The sequence below is a fragment of the Rhyacophila brunnea genome, unplaced genomic scaffold, assembly GCF_057557595.1.
Source record: "Rhyacophila brunnea isolate RB1 unplaced genomic scaffold, BYU_Rbru_1.0 scaffold_24, whole genome shotgun sequence".
NCBI classification, from domain to species: Eukaryota; Metazoa; Arthropoda; class Insecta; order Trichoptera; family Rhyacophilidae; genus Rhyacophila; species Rhyacophila brunnea.
In genome coordinates, this window is record NW_028232904.1 from 12223061 (window position 1) to 12237088 (window position 14028).

Below are 14028 nucleotides of genomic sequence, written 5' to 3' on the forward strand. Positions count from 1 at the left end.
CTACAAAAAATAAGAAAAATTCAAAGGGGAAGACAGAGGTTAACGCGATGGGAGAAATTATGAAAGTCTTGCTGAAAGGGGGAGACTGGCAGCAGATCATTAAACAACTAATAATTAAAGCAGTGGACTGGGTATGCAAACAATTCAAAGAAGGACACTTAAAGGAAATTCTAGGAGAGGTTCTGGAGCAAAATGGATAGTAAAAAACAAATTAGGATTTTACAATGGAATGCCAGAAGTATGAAGCAAAAAAAGGATGATAATTATAGAGCTCTACTTAATAAGACAAAAAATTTCAATAGCATTAATCTCAGAGACTTGGCTGAGGTCTGAATTAGACTATCTGAAATTCAATGATTACACGATGTATAGAAAAGACAGAGGGGATGGTTACGGAGGAATAGCTATTCTGGTGCATAAAACACTGGCGTCTAAAGAAAAGACCCTACAAGGCCTTCCAACTAAACTGGAGGCATGTCAAGTCGAAATCAGAGGGACACAAAAACTAAAAACAGTGACAGCAATATATTGTAAACCCAATGTTACCATTCGGAAAAACGCATGGAGCAGGCTCTTCGATCAAATGGGAGAGGGATCAATTATGGGTGGGGATTTCAATGCACACCACCCAATGTGGGATCATATACTTCGAGACGCAAGAGGAGAGGATGTCGCTGACGTATGCCTTGACTCTGACTTAGTAGCGATTAACAATGGACAAAGTACCAGGGTCGCCCCTCCAAATCAGAGAGGAGCGGCACCGGATATAACATTTATCTCCAACGAGCTGGTACTGGAAACCGATTGGAAAATAGACTCCGATACGATGGGCAGTGACCACTTACCCATTATCATCGAGTTTGTGGAAAATCAATGCCAAACAGAAATCATCCCAAGAAGAAATTACCCTAAAGCAAACTGGGAACAATATCGAGAAATAGTCTCAAATGACATAGACAGACTTACAGAACCTACCAGAGATGCACAAGTAGAGTATGATAAATTGGAGGCAATATTGAATAATGGGGAAAATTCAAGCATTCCGAGACTCAAAGTATGCAGTCACCCAAACTTTAGACCAAAACCATGGTGGAACTCCGAAGTATCAAAGGCAATCGCTGAGAGAAGGCTTGCCTATACTCGCTTCAAAAAAATCAGCAAGCCACGACTCGAAAAGTAATCCTAAAAGCCAAAAGAGAAAGTTGGAAAACATTTTGTGACTCCGTCAACTCGGAAACTTCCTACTCAGAAATGTGGAGAAAAATGAGTTGGATGAAGGGCAAATCGGGAAACAAATTCAAAAATCAACTGGATGAAAGCATGGCGTCACTCCTCCTTCAACAACTAGCAAGTAAAAGTGACGAAACGAAGGAAGAAATCGCAGAACAGGAAACATATAATCCTAATGATACAATGAATGAAATTCTTACAGTGGCGGAACTAAGATCAGTAACCAAAAATAAAGACACTGCCCCCGGCATGGACGAAGTTTCATATTCCATGATCGCTCAGCTGCCAGAGATCGGAAAAAATAAACTAGTGGAGATATTCAACTTAATCATGGAAACCGGCAAAGTCCCTAGGCAATGGAAGGAAACGATGATTATCCCAATCTTAAAACCAGGGCGAGACCCTACCCTAGTGTCGTCAGTCAGACCAATTGCACTCATATCATGCATGTGCAAAACGTTCAACCAGATGATTGCAAGAAGAATCGAATGGTTTGCAGAGAAAAAACAACTATTTCATCACAATACTACGGGATTCAGAAGGCAAAAGTCGACTCTGGAGAACATAGGCAACCTAGTACTAGACATCAATGCAGCACAGGTCAAAAACGAAGTAACCCTGACAACATTCCTGGACATCCAGGATGCGTATAATAATGTGCATGTGAAAGAAGTGTCAAGGGTGTTGAATGAATGGGGAATCGGTGGGAAGATCACTAAATATCTTAAGCAGTATTTAAATGAAAGAAAAATCACCATGTGCATTAATAATGAAAAGAAGAGTACGGTATGCTCAAGAGGCCTTCCGCAAGGAGACCCCTTATCCCCATTACTATTCAACATTCTTACAACTGACATATTAAAGTTAATGACGAGGGTCAACATTGTACAATATGCAGATGATTTCGCACTTTTTTGTTCGGGAAAAAGAGTAGATGAATGTCAAAGGTTAATGCAGAAGAGTCTTGACGAAATGAAATTATTATTGGAAACGCGAGGCCTCAAAGTAGCTCCCAGCAAAACTAAGGTGGTTCTTTTTGCCAGAGGCAAGAGACAAAACCAGCTTAACTTAAAAATCGACGGCACTATAATAGAAAGAGTAGACACTTATAAATTTTTAGGTATGAACCTGGACTATAGACTAACGTGGAAGCATCATATTAGTCATTGCGCGAATAGCCTGACATAACCTCTGAACATACTCAAAGTACTGGCGGGAGGTGGGTGGGGCGTACACCCCATTCATATGAGAAGGTTATACACGGCACTCATTAGAAGCCGATTAGATTACGGGAGCATGTTTTACCACTCCGCTGCCGAAACTAATTCGGTGAGGCTAGACCGCATCCAGTCCAAAGCATTAAGAATATGTGGAGGATTTATCAGGACAACACCCATTCACGTGCTCCAAGCGGAACTCAGCGTACCTCCACTGAATGTCAGGAGATGGGCACTGGCTACCAAGACATGGATGAAGTGGAAATCTATAATAGATAACCCCATATTGGCAAAGGTGAAACTCCTATACGAGCTTGTTGAAAGCAATACATACTATGAGAAAAGAAAGCTCCCTCTACTGGTAGGAATCCTAAAAGCCACAGAAAGTTGGGAGGTATTAAATACAAAATGCCTAGGTATGTATTCGCTGAGGAGGCCAGTTGGTACCTATGACCTCAGCTCTGTTATCCAACTAGAGGTCAAAGGAATAGAGAAACCAAAACGGAGCATAGTATCCGATAAAGGAAGAGAGCGTGTCGAAAAAATGCTGACAGAGAGGTATGCAGGATGGAGCCACCTTTATACAGATGGATCCAAAGATCAGAATAGAGCAGGAGCAGCTCTTGTGATACCAGAAGTAGGTATAAACAAGAGCTGGAAGCTAAACCCAGCAATACCAATAATGACGGCGGAACTCATCGCGATAAACGAAGCAATTAAATACACTTAAGCGATGATTTCTCGGCGCAATCCGCTGTCATTTTAACAGACTCCAAAAGCGCTTTACAACATCTTGCCGCAGCAACTCGCTCACATAACAGTAAAACCATAGCATACCACATCCTTGACCAGATCGACGCCAAGAGAAATAGAGGAGGAGATCTATGCCTTCAATGGATCCCATCGCACATGGGCATTGAGGGAAATGAAAGGGCAGATGAGCTGGCAAAGGTAGCCGGCCATTCAGGGGTACCATATCAGTGGATACCAGAAAACCTGGACTGGAATGAGGCTATAAAGAAAATGTGCCATAGTATGTGGATAGATTTTCACCATAGGGCATCATTAGAAAAGGGGAAATGGAGTAAGTCGATTCTACCAACACCACGAGAGGTGCCCTGGTTTGTAGAGTCTTCTTTGACGAGGAATGAGCTTAAGTTAATACTGAGGCTAAGAACAGGGCACACCATGGGCAAAAGATTTGATGTCCTCATGGGAAGAAGCGAATCGCAGCTCTGCGATGAATGTCATGTTTTAGAGGACATTGTACATATAGCACTGCAATGCCCCAAATATGAAGTTCACAGAGTACAGCTGCGAATTGCAGATATCTATGAGAATGTCGACGAATTGAAGGGTGTCCTGGCGGTGGGTAAGACGGAAGAGCTAGGCAAAATTGTAAAGTTATTTAACAGAATAGGAGTGAGGACCTGATCGACGGATCCCCTTCTAGAAGAGAAGAGGCGATATGACAGCGAGTCGCAGTCAAAGCCTCGGTAAAATCACAAAAAAAAAAAAAAAATATCATATAGGTTTTACATTTCACGTAAAGGCCTGCTCATTAATCGGCTTATTGCCATGCAGGCAATGAGGTTTTGAGAACCAAAAAAAAGAATATCAAGGGAGGATACACTCGGGAAAAATTTTGGAGGGTAACTAAACTCTCGAAAGCACCACTGTTTTTAAGTAATTGAAACTGGCATCTGCCAAAAGAACGAGATGAAACTTGAACATTCCAGCGGACTGAAGAGTGGAAATGCAGCGTTCTTCATTAAGAGTCTGTTCACGTCCAAGTCGTTCTGTATGGGTGAGCCTAACAGAGAGATAAGAAGGCTAGATTTCAACCCAATATAGTCAATGCCTTGGTGCAAAGACCATGGCCCCCACAAGGGGTAGGGGGCCCGCCGTGGCGGGTTGACCAGATAAGTGAGATAAACACACATCACAAATTAGCTTTAATAGTAAAAAAAGTCACCTGCGAATTATGTACATGATTGTGCAATATACTTTTTGATTATTGTGCGTCAATACTCTACAACTCCATAATTAAAGTAGATGTATTAAAAATCGCTAATAATACACTGTGTAAGTACCCTTAATTTGACCTAAAACACAATTTGAAAAACATTAATGTAGTGCGTCACACTGCTTTTGACCTTAGCAGTAGGTAGGGGGCCTGCCAAAGATCCTAGTCTGAGGGTCCGCTTCAAGATGTGGGGGCCATGGTGAAGACTCAGATGAACTAGTTACGCTGTTAGATGCAATGGATCTAGAGCTCTCAGTCCCTGGGCAGCCTCCGGAGGAGATGGGTGGATAACGTCAAGAAGGACACAGAAAGGCTGGGTGTGACCAACTGGAGAGAGCACAGGATCGAGATCTTTGGTCTGTAGAGCCAGCTTTAGTAAGTAAGAAATGTGCAGTTAACTTCATCTTCAGCTTCCAGAAATGCGATGAAGTGTTCCGATACTAAAATTCTTATTATAGTTAAAATCGTTTATATTTTTAATACTATTTATTACACCAGAATTGAGGATACCATTTGTTTATCAGCTTTATCCATTGTGATTAATGAATATACATCAAAAAGATTCAATGTTTGCGAGAATTAAACATTATTTCAAAAGATTTGTACCTGAATGTGACTCCTCCGATGTAAGTTCCGAGAAACAGCGCTGTCTTGATGGCGTTTGCGGCGGGATCTGCTGCCATGGCGGGGAAGTCGTGCATGTAAGTGGCCAGGCAAGTGAGCATGGCCGCCATGCCTACCAGGCTGTGGAACCCAGCAACCAACTGCGGCAGATCTGTGATCTCAATGCGCTTGGCAATGAGGGCACCCAGACCGCCACCGATGGCTGCGGTGCCGCCCATTTGGCAGAGGACCTCCATTGACGGGGCCAAAGCGCCCAACGTAGCGGCTATTCCACCAGATACACCAATCTAAAATTTTTAAAATAAAATGTGTTCTTCCTTAGCTATGGTGCTAATTTGTATATTGTCTATTAGCTACCGCCGACAGTTTTTACATAACTTCTGTCGTATCGGCTTGTCTCTATCGAACCTTGTCTTATGATTTGACACATGTTAGATGGAAGTGATAATTAAAAAGACCATTAAATTGGGTAGCGTTGTCGACCAATGATTTGTCATATGGCAAAAAAAGGGAGTAAAGTGACATCACAAAAAACACCTATCAAAGCATGTGAATCTATCAACGATTGCATGGGATTATTTTTTTGAATGTCTTGCGGCACCACTGGAAATTAATCTCCGGGACACCGAGGTGCACAATTTGAATACCTCTACAATATGACAATAAGCAACAAGTGAATGTTTACAAATTTTGTAAAATAATATATCATAAAAAAATAACAAATGCAGTGCTTAAAAATTATGGCCAATAGGCCAAGTGAAAAAAAAATAGTTTCTAACCATGCCAAGGTAGTTTCCTTTACGGGCAGTTCCTTGGGATGCCAGTCCGGCTAAAGCACCCACGCAGCACAGCGAGGAAGCCAGGTAAGCCATCTGATGAACCTCCGGGTAACCCTGGAACCAATCAATAAACCATTATAAACACTCGTTTTCCGTGGCACGGACGAATTAACTCGCCAAAGCATATATGTCACGTCAGACCACGAACGAATTAACTCGCGGGTTCTTGTAAACGTCATAACTTCTGAATAAACATTCTGTGTATATTTTCTAAACAATATTTATCATTTTAGTGTGAAAATATTCACGACAAACTCGATAAACATGTTGTGTTGGTAAGTTTTCACAAATATTTATCATTCCGAAAATAGCTGGCCTACAAGTGTCCGCCTTGTAAAAATTGGCTGGCAGTGATAAGGTTAAAGTAGGCAATATTGAGCCTGACAATATTAATAGGAATGTCATGGTTTCCTGCACTTTCAGTCAAACCCAATATTCCATCTGGTATGTCTGGTCGTCACAACTAACACAGCTATACAGTTGTACAGCACAGTTAGGCTGAATTAACGGCTACATCTCTGCATTTGGCCGATAGTGTTTTGAAAGTGAATGACAATGATTCGGTGCAAATAATAATGCCCATACCTGCATAGTGGTAGCAAGGTAGCCTCCGAGAAAAGCCACAGCAGGAATTGAATACAAGCTGCCATATTCCTTGGGATCTCCAGGCCTACAAACAAAACAAAACTTATTATAACACAAATTTCCATTACTCGGTGCTTCTAATAAATAAATAGGAGCGGTCTAAAAAAAATACCAATCGGTGGTATGGATGAGGCATTATTTGTTGATAACGGAGTTTCTCAAATTATGGTTTATTGTACCATATTGACTATTTTTGAAACACAAAACAACGGATAGGCCATTCGGCATAAGTAAAGTTATCTAATAAATTAAACGAGGCGTCTAATTACAAAAAGCGACAGGTCCACAATATGATATTTGCGGGAAACAACGTTTTTATGTTTCTAGCTTCAATTATTTGTTTTCACGTGAGATTATTTTTTTCGTTGTATTCTATGTCGAAATTAGAACCAAATGGCAATTTGTTTCAGCCGATAAACTCTTAAATGTAATAAATATAGGCAAAATAAAATTGGATGTAGCGCTACTTGTACCTAACTTTTTAATTTATTCCGCATAAGGCACATATTTCCGTGACACTGTCATGAGTTTACCGGATGCTACACCATGGTAGACGCCATTTCCAATATGTTATATAACGTTCCCTTATTGGTTGACTTAGCACGAGCGAAATCAACCATGCTTTAAATAATATGAAACACGGACTTAGCGCTTTTTGTAATAAATCGAGACTTAAAATATTTTTTTTGGTAGGGATTTGTCATGTTTTGGAATTCATAGATGAATACATATTGTGTAAAATTATACAAAGAATACGTGCGTATTTTTTCTCAATTTTGACCAAATGTGGACTTATCGCTTTTTGGAATTAGACTCCTCAAATATCCGATTTGGACTCTGTGCGTAATGTCTGCGGTAATGGAAGAGTACAGTATGTATGAAAACAGTATGCTGCATTATTTGTTGTTTGCATTGTCTTGCTATGTTTTCAGCAACAGAAATCCTTACCAACGGGCCCCGATCCTTCACGTGGTCTAGTGGAAGGTGTATGTCAGTAATAAGACTCGATGTATGTTAATCTTCAGAGATGTTTATTCGTCATGTCCCAATTTACAGTTACATGGTGTAAAAATAAAAGGGAAAGAACTCTGGAGAATTCGATCCGCAGTGAAACAACTCGGTGAGCAGAGCTGAGTTAAGTTTGAACAAGTTGAATGGTCCGAGTTGAATGATATTAGAATCATTGACAGTAGTATAAATATGAGATAGTAAGTAATATTAGTGATGCTTAGTTTATGTACAAGGTTTTAATACTTGAATTACGGTATCTTTAATTACCTTTTGAACATGTCCAACATGCGCTGGGTGACGAGGAATCCACCGAAAACGTTCACGAATGAGATGAGAGCTGCTGTTGCTGCCAAACCCTGAAATTGAAACCATTTATCAATCACACATACATCACCATGTGCGATCCTAAGAGTATCATATGGTGCCAAGCGCCGATGTGACCTTATCAGAAATGGCTCATTCGCAGAACATTCAGGCAAAGGTAAGTTATCATCTTCCAGCTATCAAATTTGTACAGATACATAAAATATTACTAAATCTTAATGTTTTTCTTTACCATGTTTGATCCTAAGAAGATCGTTTGTCCCTCTGCAGAGTGGAGGTTGTATTAACAGATTCTTGTTTTTATGAGAAATCAATGTTAGCCACTTACTCAATCTATTAGGTCCATACTCTAATTCATACACAAATTAAAAAACAATATGTATACTTGCCAGACCCAGGATTCGAGCCTGGGACCCAAGACACTATAGGACGATGTTTAAGCAGCGCGGCCATCGTGTGTTGGATTAAACAACCATCGCTCGTTAAAAAAAGTCTTAATACAACGTCCACTCTGTTGAGGCCATTTACTTTTTTTAATTCAAGTGTATTCAAATTATTTTGAAATCGAGGTAAACATTGAATTATCCTGTAGAATTGAGTCTTTGCCAGTGGTATCTAGGGCATTAGGAATCCATTAGTAATGTTATAATTATCATAACGTACCTGAACAGTATTGGAAGGAAGATAATCGCCGCCCATGAGCAGGAGACCTCCAACAGCTGTTATTCCGGAGATGGCGTTAGTCACGGACATGAGTGGCGAATGAAGCGCTGGCACTACTCCCCACACCGTGTGATAACCGACAACACCTGTAAAACATTGATTAGGAAACTGGATTATGAAAAATATACTTTCCAGTAGTAATTATATTTTTCAAACAAACACTGATAAATAGCTGGTACTTTTAGAAAACCACATATGACAATCGATTAATGATAGTAAATGATGAATAACTTACCGGAGAGCGCGAAAGTCGTGGCCATTGTTGTGAATGCCGCGTTGGGTGAAACCATTCCGAGACCGAGTAAAGTTGCCATACCTAAAACAGATTAAATGATTAAATTATTTATATAATTCTGAATATGTTGAAAAAACCCAAAGTATTCTTGTTCACAGTTTGTATGAAAATTAGTAGACCAGCAGTTTTACTCCGTATACCCACCGCGAGTGCAATATATTATGCTGTGTCACGGTTAATTATCACCTCGGTTACTCTGGCAAACTCATGGTAATAATTGAATAATTTTCCATCACATAAAACTGTTTTGTCTTATAATTGTGTAACTTTTAATAATTAATAATATATCCAAACTGTGCAGTCACTTTACATAATCTATCCATGTCTCTACTTCAAAAATAATCCATATATCTGTCTTGACTCTCACATGTGCCTGTCCTCCCGTCAAAGAGGTATCGCCTCGTCAGTCAAGGAGTGCCAGGAAAGATGAGACATGCCAAGGTGCTATCAATATTTTAAGAAAAGTATTCACATCGTTACTCACCTGAAGTAAGCAAAAAGCTGTCCTTCAGTCGTACAGTGAAGGGATCTTCTGGGACGGGAGCAAGTTTAGCGGCAGCAGGGACGGAACGGCAGGCCCGGTCTTAGCTAACACTGGTGGTGGTGGTGCCGGCCACATCAGCTTTCCCTCGTGAAGGATTATACTGCCGCGGGTTACTTCATCCAGAAGGTTTATGTTAAAGTGCTCCGATGAACCTACAAACAATAATTTAGGTAATATGGTAATTAAGTCGCGCAGTTTTTTACGGAATGATCGATTCCATCGACTGTACCCTCATGACAACGGGATGATTGGACTACGCATAAAATACATGGTACATTACAATCGGAACTAACAAGCAGATAAGCAACTTACCAAGACTGAGCAAGAATCCAGAGATATTGTTTCCGTAGAGGGTAGAGGATTGAGCCGGCATCCTGGACGGCAGATCAGTCAAACCGACGTGGGTGACCCCGTATACTTGAGCGACCTGGCCTGGCTTGGTGGTCTCCACGTTGCCACCTGCCTCCGCTGCTAAGTCCACCACCACGCTGCCCGGTGCCATGCCTCTTATGGCATCCTGCGCAATTAACAACAAATTTACATGACCGCAGTGTTACACGGGTGAATAGATGGATTCAAGTTGTTGATTATTGGATTCGCCATCTTCTACCCTAGATAGTAACTAATGTCATACATGTTTAAATCAAGTGTTACCGCTTGTGAACAATGTTCTGCGCATGATAATCACATCATAATGCCGTCCTGCTCGTAGACTGAACGTAAAAATTACGTTTGAACGCTGGCTGCTAGTTCACACAGTTGCACAGCAGTTTAATTTGTTTACTCGAAGTGATTGGATGGCATTTATTACTCAATTCAATAAGTTTTCAATGGTTAGAAGTAGATAAAGGTGACCCTGGGGGGTAGCATATCATGATTGAAAGTGAAATATCAGATAAAGTTATGATCTTGGAAAATGAGGATGGAAGTGAAGATAGCGACGAAGATGAAACAATACGCCCAAAAATAAAGTTATCAGTGATAAGATGAAATTCAACTATATTACACGCATTTTCGTAATTTTAGATAGTAGATTATAAAAAAAACAGCAGTCTTCAAAATTTTTTTTTTAAAGCAGAACATTAACGTCACTCCACAACGGGTGTCTGGATACATCATTCGAAGACGAATAAACAGAATTTTATTTGTGTTTTTAGATAACAGAGTTTTGGCTTTAACAGATACCCCCTCATCCGCATTAGTATGTGATATCGAGGTTCCACTGTATTAACTATGTATGTTTCAATCTGGTAAAAGTGTGGATGAAACAAGAAGCGAAATATTCACCTGCAATATAAGTAGAGGTGCAGGTTTTCCTGGGATGAGTGCAGTAGTGATGACCACATCAGCCTGTCTCGCCTCCTTTCCCAGGAGATCTCTCTCCGCCTTCAGGAAAGCGTCACTCATCTCTTTGGCATAACCTCCAGTGCCACCGCCGTCTTCCTGTGAGACAATAAATTTACTAAAACTTGTTCTTATTTTAATCGTGAAAAGATTGTAATTTCTGGTGTATAAATTCACCAGTATATTTACAATTTCTGAGCTATCTGGGTAGACTCTCCGTAATCCACTTTTTCAGTAAACTCCTCGTTTCCGGATAATGACAGACTCTTTCTTTTAAAAGGTTAACTAATGTATAGCCCTATCTCCTGTCAATTGAATTGACTATCTAATTTAACATAGTATTATGTATCGCTAACACTTTCGACATTTTATACATTGGCACAACCAATTGGGTGAAGGATGAAATACAACAGCTATACCTGCATGTCCATTGTCACGAACGTTGCACCGAGTGATTCAATCTGCTCCCTGACGGCCGGCCTGGTGTCGAAAGCTCTCACTTTGGCTCCCATACACTTGGCTTGGGCAGCCGCGGCCAACCCGGCGACACCCCCACCTACCACTAAAACGCGGCACGGCGGTACACGACCAGCTGCTGTGATTTGGCCTAGAATATAAAAAAAATGTATTAAAAGCCGGACATCGTACCAGGTCGATAGACAGATTAGAGTCAGACTTAAATATTTTCATCATCAGGATTTATCTTGTTCCTATATATTGTGGCCGCATTCTAGTTCGGTACACGATGTATACACCTGTCATTGGTAGTTTCATCTAGCCTGATTCCAAATCGTGAACTGAAATATTTTAGAAGTCCAACAATGAAGGGAGGTGGCTTTGGGCAGACTTGGATGGAGTACTGTCAGTGTGTGATCTGACTCGTGTGGTAGTGGCGAGGGGTGGAGATAGGCTGTTAAGATCCGACATAAATAAAGCACACTAAACTTTGTCAGTCATACTATTATTTGTTTTCATTGGAACCAAGAATACAAATTTGCAGATTATGCTGGTTAGTTTTTATCAATCAATTAAACACTTCCAAAACCAAATCATAATAGTTTTGGTATGATATGGGCGATCCGGCAAATATAGTGCACACTTTTTCAGTCATATTTATTTGTTTTCGCTGAATTAAGAATACATATTATTATTATACATAGATGGTGTTGTTAGTTTTTTTAAATTCTGCCTAACCAAATCATAATAGATAAAAAATATTCTTCTATCTATAAAATATTTGAGTCTACATTTGGTCAAAATCGAGAAAAAAATACGCACGTATTCTTTGTATAATTTTACACAATATGTATTGATCTATAAATTCCAAAACGCGACATAACCCTACGAAAAAAAATATTTGAAGTCTCGGTTTATTACAAAAAGCGCCAAGTCCGTGTTTCATATTATTTAAAGTTTGGTTGATTTCGCGCGTGTTTAAGTCAACCAATAAGGGAACGTCCAATATTGAAAAGGGCATCTCCCATGCTGTAGCATCTGGTAAACTCATGACAGTGCCACGGAAATATGTGCCTTATGCGGAGTAAATTAAAAAGTGAGCTACAAATAGCGCTACGTCCAATTTTATTTTGCCTATATTTATTACATTTAAGAGTTTATCGGCTGAAACAAATTGCCATTTGGTTCTAATTTCGACATAGAATACAACGGAAAAAATAATCTCACGTTAAAACAAATAATTGAAGCTTGAAACATAAAAACGTTGTTTCCCGAAAATATTGAAATGTGGACTTGTCGCTTTTTGTAATTAGACGCCTCATTTAACATTATATATGATTTAATGGCATAATTTTAGATATTTATAGGTAGATAAATACTTTTTGACTATTATTTATTATGGCTTGGATTTCACAGGGTTTAATTGAATTTTAAAAACTAACCATCTGTAAATTTTAGTCTTATTTCAATGAAAATCAATACATATAACTAACAAAGCTTAGTGTGCACTATTTATGGCAGATCTTAACAGCCTACCTCCACCCTTTGCCACTGATGTATTGCATTGAATAGCCTGACTGTTATTAATTAATCATTAAACCAAAACAGCCTTCAAAACTCTTGCTCTATGGCGACTAACTTTTTTATCTTATTGATTCTGTATAATCTGGAACGTCCTTTTCGACGATCTTTTCAGAATCCCGCTTCTCGAGTTTCGAGTTTAATTGAATTTTAAAAACTAACCAACACTATCTGGAATTTGTAGTCTTAGTTCAATGAAAACAAATACATATGACTGACAAAGTTCAGTGTACACTATTTATGTCAGATCTTACCTTAACAGCCTACCTCCACACTTCGCCACTGCTGTGTGGAGTATTTACTGTGGTAATATTCACAGTATACACACTACAAAATTGCTATTTTGACATTCCTGGTAACCACCTGAAACAATGCAGAATAGAACCCACAAAAAGAGTAGTGTTTGCATTCGATATTTTGAATAAAATTGAGGTACTCTTTCCAATAATTATTGTTGTATAGTAAATAATGAAATAGTGCATACCTGAGAAAAATCTTGGAAAATGATTTGAGGCTTCAATAACTGCTCTGTATCCGGCGACGTTTGCCATGGAGCTCAGCGCGTCCCACACTTGAGCGCGACTGATTCTGGGTATGCAGTCCATAGCTGAAAATAGGTAATAATAATATCATACAATATATTAATGTTCACATTACATATTATGTAACAAACTACACCGCTTTACGTTCCAGTCTCAGAGCATATTGTAAAAAGTTGTCATATTACACAATCAAACTCGATGACTCGGTGAATTGATACTCGAATCGTTCGTTACTTATAATTGCTATTAAATTTAAGTTTGACAACACCTTTCGACGATCGGCGTGAGTCGTCAAGTCTGCCCTTGTAATAATTAGACCATAGAAAAGCCTTTTTCCATGTCAATCATGCAGCGTGTAGATCTCGCTGTTATAACTACGGCTCTGATTTCGTGGAACAAAGGGACCACAATAAAATAAAATAATAATTACCGAAAGCATTCATCTTCTTGTCACCCAGAAGTTTGATGAGCTGCTGATTCTGGGCAGGGTACAAGAATGAGATCACCGTAGCCTGGTCTTTGAATAGAGGAACTTCCTTCTCCGAAGGCTGTCTCACCTTCAACACAATATCTGGAATAGAAATAGCACCTCATCTAAATTATAGTTTTGTCATTTCTTGATCCATA

The 14028-nt window shown here is 39.5% G+C and overlaps 1 protein-coding gene across 1 annotated transcript in view; it reads right to left on the reverse strand.

Moving 5' to 3' along the window:
* LOC147069056 (NAD(P) transhydrogenase, mitochondrial-like) overlaps positions 1–14028 on the reverse strand; it is a 43881-nt gene that overhangs the window by 14777 nt on the left and 15076 nt on the right. Inside the window, 13 exon segments of the mRNA XM_085951716.1 lie at positions 5080–5384; positions 5877–5990; positions 6522–6606; positions 7860–7948; positions 8580–8725; positions 8875–8955; positions 9419–9497; positions 9500–9630; positions 9791–9995; positions 10766–10921; positions 11242–11429; positions 13344–13466; positions 13832–13972. Of these exon segments, the coding sequence (XP_085807842.1) occupies positions 5080–5384; positions 5877–5990; positions 6522–6606; positions 7860–7948; positions 8580–8725; positions 8875–8955; positions 9419–9497; positions 9500–9630; positions 9791–9995; positions 10766–10921; positions 11242–11429; positions 13344–13466; positions 13832–13972 (1843 nt within the window).